The sequence below is a fragment of the Littorina saxatilis genome, linkage group LG2 (genome assembly GCF_037325665.1).
Source record: "Littorina saxatilis isolate snail1 linkage group LG2, US_GU_Lsax_2.0, whole genome shotgun sequence".
In the NCBI taxonomy this organism is placed as follows: Eukaryota; Metazoa; Mollusca; class Gastropoda; order Littorinimorpha; family Littorinidae; genus Littorina; species Littorina saxatilis.
This window is the reverse complement of record NC_090246.1, coordinates 88,375,728-88,383,227: the sequence shown is the minus strand read 5'-3', so window position 1 is coordinate 88,383,227 and position 7,500 is coordinate 88,375,728. Positions and strand designations below refer to the sequence as shown.

Genomic DNA, 7,500 nt, shown 5'->3' with positions numbered 1-7,500 from the left:
TTCGGACTGCTGTAGAAAGGTTGTGACAACAAATGTCCAATCGTCCCCACACACCTGGTAATAACGGCGAGCAAAGGTTTAACGAACACTCAGTTGACAACGCACTGTTTAACTTTTCCACTGAAGGTCTCTCCGTGGTTCTACGGCAAATTTGTGGGTTATCTGACTCTGTGTAGACAAGATTTTTGGACGATAACTATGTAAACTGGCCTTAAATTCATAGCAATGTTCATCACACGTGACTAACAATATTGCTCTCTTTATTAAAAAAAACTTAGAACTGTACCCACGGAATACGCGCGATATAAGCCTCATATTGATTGATTGTTTTAACTGCTCGGACACAGGCAGACCTGGGAGAATAGTTGTTTTTTTTAAACCGACGTAATAACAAGGGCAATGTCTATGACTTGCTCAAAAGTTTAGAGTGTTAATTACGCACGGATAAGAGTCATTGGTGTTGATATACTGATTGTATTACACCGACCGATGTCGGTGGTGATATAATGTTTATATTACACCAACCAGTACTGGAGATGATATTAGGTTTACATATACACTGTTAAGCCGTCGGAAAATAACTCTTATTTTGTTGCGTTAATTCTTTACTGCACGCGCTACTATTAAACAAATCCAATAGTCGCAACCAGTCTTGTTTGCTTCCATTTCGGTAGTGATCTAATGTTTATACGATTCTACCCAGTGCTTGTGGTGATATAAGGTTATATTACACTGTTAGGCCGTCGGAAAGTAACTCTTATTTTTTCGCGTTAATTCTTTACTGCACGCCCTACTATTGAACAAATCAAATAGTCGCAACCAGTCCTGTTTGCTTTCATTTCGGTGGTGATATAATGTTTATATCACACCCACCGGTACTGGTGATGATATAAGGTAAATATCACACCGTCAAGCGGTCGGAGAGTAACTCTTGTTTTCGCCATGAATTTTTTACTGCGCGTACTATACTATTCAACACATAGTCGCAACCAGTCATGCTTGCTTTTATTTTGGTGGTGATATTATGTTTATATTACACCAACCAGTACATAATGTTTTATTACACTAGCACCGTCAAGCGGTCAGAAAGTAACTATTTTTTTCTCGTGTTAATTCATTCCTGCGCGCGCTACTATTCAACAAATAGTTCTGTTTGCTTTCATTTCGCCCACCGGCCTTGGCAGGGGCACTGGAGTGTGTTACATTTTCGCGACCAGTGTCAAAGCAGTGTCCATTGTGATTAATGGTCAGCAGGACCATTTATAAAAGTGGCTGGAAACATTGGAGGGTCAAGCTCGCCCCTGTTCCAGAAGCGTGAAGAGGTTTATGGTGTTTTCATGACCACTCGGACTCTGTAGGCTTGTAGGACTGTGCTGTGGTCAGTCTCTGGCCCTTGACCAGTCTGCGTGCATGTACCTGGACAGAAAGTCCGTAGAACAAACACTGGCTTTTTTGTTCCATGCATGACTTGTTTCGTATTTGGAATCACTCGTGCTTAGTGCCGTGACCAACATACTGGTATTAGCCATGTGTAAGAACAAGTTTGCCATTCTTCAAATCCACATTTTCAGTCGTACATCTTAGTTCTTTTTTTCTTTTTGTTTCTTAAAAAACCTGAAAGTAAGTTTGATGTGTGACATTGATGAAAACTCAGTTAACTTCGCTACACTAAGTAAAATTAACTTTCCAATTGAAAGAATCAACACAAAGAGGCAAATGATAAAACAAATTGAAGCATGCATTATGTTTGTGCAACTACAGCACCCTAGAGTTTGGTCTTCCGGGATGTCGCTGATGGCTGGAGTTTGTTTGAACACCCACGACAGAAAACATCAACTCAAGGGCTGTGAACTCAATCAAATCGTACAACTGGAGACATTGTAATAAGCACTTTACGCGACTTAGAGTTGATCTTTGAAGGTAAATTGTAATTATATTTCTTATTCAGCACGTCAGAGACCAACTTCTGCATTTGAATTGTTTATGTTTGTATCACTTTAGGGGCAAACATGTTGAATTTTCTGCGACACTCTTATTAAGACCTTATCAAAGGTGACATTACTACTATTCTGCGAAAACCAAGGAACAATTACTGAACACACCAGGCAACAGCATGTTGTGGTTCACCGGCTCATCCAAGGAGGGGCTACCCTTCATCCACGACAGCTTCAGACCTGGCCCCAAACCGCTCCACGGCAAGCGTAAAAAACACCATCCTCCTCCTGCAGACAAAGGCTCTACCACCACCTCTGCCACCACCACCAACAACGACAACGACGGCGATAATGTCAACGCTGCAGCAACAGCCAGGTCGTTGAACCACACAGACATCGGGAAAGAAGTTCTGGATGTGGATGCTTTCAAACTCCCTGCTGTGGAGAACGGTTTCGTCATCAACGGTCATACGTCATCGAGGGTGACGCCGAGAGGTGACAGCAGCAAAGAGTCAGCTTCCTTCACTAGCTACATGCGCAGGTATGAAATATTATCAGTGATAAAGGGCAGAATTTCGTCGTCGTCATAGAATTTTGGCGTCGTCATAGAATTTTGGCGTCGTCATAGAATTTTGGCGTCGTCATAGATTTTGGCGTCGTCATAGAATTTTGGCGTCGTCATAGAATTTTGGCGTCGTCATAGAATTTTGGCGTAACTCGTTTTGGACAGCTTTTCAAATTTTAATTTTTTTTGTTTTTTTATAGTGTTTATAGATTATTGATGTTGTACCTTGTAGTTGTATGGATAGAAAGATAAACGAATGTTAAATCATGTATTGCCAATCGTTTTTATTAATATTTCTCACGGAGAATGATTTATTTAGTCTTAAGTACACAAATAATGAAAACTCGCCAAGAATCGAGTTTCGCCAAAATTCCATGACGACGACGAGATACTTCGTACATTTCTAAGTATGAACAATAGGACCATTCTGTTCAGCTCAAACTGTCATGCTAATCTCCGAGTACTTTGCACATGCAAGTTACTTTAAAGCGTCAAGCTGGGCAAAATCTTAAAAAACGAGTCAAACTTATCGTTTTCTTTTTTGAACTTAAGATTGTGGTAATGAAAAAGGGGTGAGATGAAGGGTAGGGCAAAATTAAATCAGAGTAAAGAAAAACAATTAATGTAGTCACTAAGAAAATGAAAGAAACATAAAAACCGATTTAACCGTTAACTCGTCAGGACACTCAATGTTGCAACATGATAGGCATTACAAAACAAGGCTTTGCTTTCAATAATACTAGTAATTAATCGCTGAACATTAACTGTCAACACCTCCCGTACATGGGTTTCACTCCGTCTGTTCACTTCTTCGTCCTTTTTTACCGAACTCAGATCTCTGGTGTTTAGTTTCGACTGAGCTGAACGTCTGTATGCAGCTTGTTTGTGGGCGACATTTGTAGATAGTTTATTCTATAATGAATCTGTAAAGCGCCTGGAGCCAATTGATGGGACTCGCGCTATAGAAAAGTTATTTATTATTATTATTATCATTATCATTATTAACGACCGTTTGTCGCCCACAAACAAGCTGCACACAAACGTTCAGCTCAGTCGAAACTAAACACCAGAGATCTGAGTTCGGTAAAAAGGACGAAGAAGTGAACAGACGGAGTGAAACCCATGTACGGGAGGTGTAGACAGTTCATGTTCAGCGATTAATTACTAGTATTATGGAAAGCAAAGCCTTGTTTTGTAATGCCTATCATGTTGACAACTCTCGTACTGTTGGTTCTCTTTAGCTTTCCTTCGCTCGAACAGTACAGATGGCAAATCACACTGTTTAGCTCTGAATCGCTTTTGCATGTTGAGCTTCTAAAACAAAGCAAGTCTAGTGTGCTGCTGTTTAGCAACACTCTAAATGGGAGTGGAAATAGAACACGAATAAAGTAACCAGTTTTGAACACAATGTGAACTTGGTACATGGTCAAACACAGTATTTTCCTATGTGAACAATAAAGTATTTAAATATTTAAGTCTAAACTATTTGCTTTACAACATCTCTACGAATTGTAATCACATACGTATGTTCGGATGATGTGTCCATGACATTTAAAGTGAAGCTCTCCGACTGTCAGGTACAAAGCTTGTGCACGGATAAAAGGCTTCAGTCCATCACGTGTATACTGCGCCACGAGGATGCGATCAACCCAAACCGACACCACCAACAACCACAACCACCATAACCACACCGCCACCACCACCTCCCACCACGACACCGACACCCCCCAACCCCACCACACAACGATCATCAAGGATCCTTTCTTCACCGCGTCCATCCCCCTGTCCAACCTCCGCCACACAGCGATCATCAAGGATCCTTTCTCCACCGCGTCCATCCCCCTGTCCAGCCTCCGCATTGACCCAACGTCTGACCAGCTGAGGTCAGACCCCCCTCCGTCCCTGGACTCTGCGTCCTCCGAGCTGCGCGTCCTGGCAGCCAAAGAGACCCCCACCACCACGACCCCCACCACCACCGCCGCCACTGCTTCCCACAACGGCCCGGAGCCACCCAGCCCGCTGGAGATACAGGTAGAGGAGAAACTTTAGAGAAGAACAAGAACAAGAACAAGAATGTATTCCGCACAACAGCCATTGTCTTGATGTGGATTGTAATCATACACCCATACACTCCTTACATTTACGATGAAATAATGAGAGAAAAAAAAAACAAGGCTAAAAGGCTAACAACAACAAGTAAAAGTCATCACCGAAGTACAGGTAACTAAAAGGTCACACTCCTTCTCATCTGAACAGTTTAGTTCACCATCTCAGATAGAATGGGCGAGGCTTTTACCTGGGATAAAGCCTGATACGTACGTATTAGTTGGCGAAGTAAACTTGACGAAGCCTACTTCACGAAGCTCGCTGCACGAAGCTTTGGCACTGAATTGTCAGTAAAAAAACTTTGTGAAGTCGACTTCGGACTCAATCAAGGACAGCCGTTAGACCATCGATTCCTCTGTGTGGTCACATACATAATGTCAACACCATGACTGCTTACTACGGTGAGCTGGACTTTTTCGATGAACTAATCTCTTAAAAAAGTAACAGCAACTGGCTGCTTGCATGACATTAATTCATCGAAAATAACAATTCCCACTGTCCACAAAGAGCACCAAGGTGTTTTGTTTGGTGGTATTTGTCCAAGTCTTATCCCATGTAAAAGCCTGGCCTGATCTGAGATTGTAAGCCGAACTATTTACACGGGAAGGAATTATGCCTTTCACATAAGTGGGATATCTTGCTTTGGACCAAACTGTTCAGATGAAATGGATCATGCATTATCCATACCTTTTCAATAATGATTCGGCATAACAAATTAAATAGCTTTGCTGTACAAGATTACGTCATCCATAAAAGGACATATGTTTTACCGCGTCTTTGTAGAGCGTGGGTTTTACACGACCCACTTCAACATAAGAGGTATAAACAAGTTCAAATTTCGTCACAAATGCTGTATGGATCGGATGCAACCCACACCAGATATTTTCAACTGTACATATGTGTTTGTGACTTCCTTTGCCGTTAATTTAAGACTCAGATTCTTTTACGGTCAGTATTTTAAATCTTGTAAAAAAATTTAAAAAAAATAAAAAAAACCACTGAAAAACTTTATTCTCTTTCAACAAGTTTTAAAAAAAAATTGTCCGGAGGGGACGTCCCGCAATAAAACCTTCACAGTTTCTGAACTGTAGTTTTTGTGACAAATTTATTGCCCATAATCTCAGCCCACGTAAGAGCCCCACACGATCTGTGATAATGTAAGATGATTGCTTATACGCGAGGTATAGAACCAAACTCTTTTGAACACACTTTTTGTAAACATAGTTTTGAACGCTGTGTGAGATACTACGAGTATATCATTCTACTTGCAAAAAGTAGCACACGTTGTGAACGCTATTTAGTACAGTGTTTACCATGTGTGCTAATTTTGCCAGTATAATTATAAAGTAGCTCACACAGCTGTCACGACTGGCTATAAAAACTGTGTTCAAAAATGAAACACTTCAGTTTACAGTGCAGTAGTCTACTCTGTATGGGGTCTAAAACACTGACATTATTACATCACCAGGTGGAGCAGAAGCTGAGGCGAGGCAACTCGGACGATCTGGTGACGTCACACCAAGGACACCAGAAACGAGGCAGGGCACACAGGCGGCGAGCCGGAGGGGGTGGCAGGGGCAGCGGTCACGTGTCAGGTCGTAGCGCCGCCGCCGCTGGTGGGGGTCGGCCTCTGGGCGACATCGTCAGTCCGCAGAGGATGCAGGAGCTGCTGACCCACCGAGATGACCGCACGCTGCCCTACACCTACTACCGGACCGCTGTGGGCAAGGACGCGGCCAGCCTGGACAACGTTGACCTGCAAGGGGACAGGGAGTAGGAGAGCGTCCCGTGTCTGGAGGCAAAGACAAATTTGAAACTGTGGACGTCCGTGGAAGTGTTGGTAATAGTCAAATTGTAAGGTCTGAGAATCAATGGGGTCGATGTATATAAAGCGTTCTTCTTTTTTGTTCGTCTTCGTTCATGGGCTTAGACTCCCACGTTTACTCATGTTTCTAGCACGAGTGGAATTTTACGTGTATGACCGTATTTACCCCGCCATTCAGGCAGCATTCGCCGATTTCGGGGGAGGCATGCTGGGTATTTTCGTGTTTTTATAACCCACCGAACTCTGACATGGATTTCGGGATCGTGTCCGTGCGCACTTGGTCTTGTGCTTGCGTGTACACACGAAGGGGGTTAAGTCACTAGCAGGTCTGCACATAAGTTGACCTGGGAGATCGGAAAAATCACTCCTAACCCACCAGGCGGCAGCGACCGGGATTCGAACTCACAACCTCCCTATTAGGAGGCCGACGTCTTACCACCTCGGCACTGCGCCCATCATATATCGTTCTAAATGCATACAACATAATTATGCAACAAGAGTAACTGAGAGTTATGCCAAACTCATCCTCTTGCACCTTAAGCCTGTCCTTAACTGGGCGAAGTCCACTTCGCAAAGCTCATTTCACAAAGGTCACTGCACGAAGCTTCGTCCCTCAATTAAATTAAACTTATAAAAAAAACACATTATTGCGACACATTTTGAACCCAAATTAAAGCATTAATTTTCGTGACATTTTATTCAAACTTTATATGACATTCAAGCCTATCCACTGGACTATCTGGCACATCTTTCGGATCAAAGTTTTTTTTTTTAGAGATCACGTTACCGCCGCTCAATTAATTAACGGGACTCCCAATACGGACATGATTATAAACGGAAGGGACCCATTACAAATAGACGAAAAATCATCAATAGGCAACATTTGGCAACTTTTACATACGAGGGGGAATTCAAATCAAAAGAAGATGGTTTTTTTTAAATTCTAAGCATTTTAAAGTATTTTGAACTTCCTAGAATCATTGTGTAATGCTAATTTGGTAATTGGCATCCTATTCCTTGAGCCTATGCAACACGGGTCTTGAAAACAACATTGGAAACTTTCGTATCAA

The 7,500-nt window shown here is 42.3% G+C and overlaps 1 protein-coding gene and 1 long non-coding RNA gene across 3 annotated transcripts in view; one reads left to right on the top strand and one right to left on the bottom strand.

Annotated features, from left to right (window-relative positions):
- Window positions 1-7,500, bottom strand: part of LOC138960075 (uncharacterized) — a 261,944-nt gene that overhangs the window by 203,666 nt on the left and 50,778 nt on the right. The window lies entirely within an intron of this gene.
- LOC138960063 (uncharacterized) overlaps window positions 1-7,500 on the top strand; it is a 9,186-nt gene that overhangs the window by 1,156 nt on the left and 530 nt on the right. Inside the window, exons 2-4 of one of the 2 annotated variants that reach the window (XM_070331787.1) lie at window positions 1,762-2,475; window positions 4,077-4,530; window positions 6,074-7,500. The exon at window positions 6,074-7,500 is cut by the window's right edge and continues 530 nt beyond it. In XM_070331787.1, the coding sequence (XP_070187888.1) occupies window positions 2,114-2,475; window positions 4,077-4,530; window positions 6,074-6,382 (1,125 nt within the window). In that variant the 5' untranslated portion in view covers window positions 1,762-2,113 and the 3' untranslated portion in view covers window positions 6,383-7,500. Of the gene's footprint in view, window positions 2,476-4,076; window positions 4,531-6,073 lie in introns of both variants that reach the window. The other variant, XM_070331786.1, reaches the window with a different exon arrangement.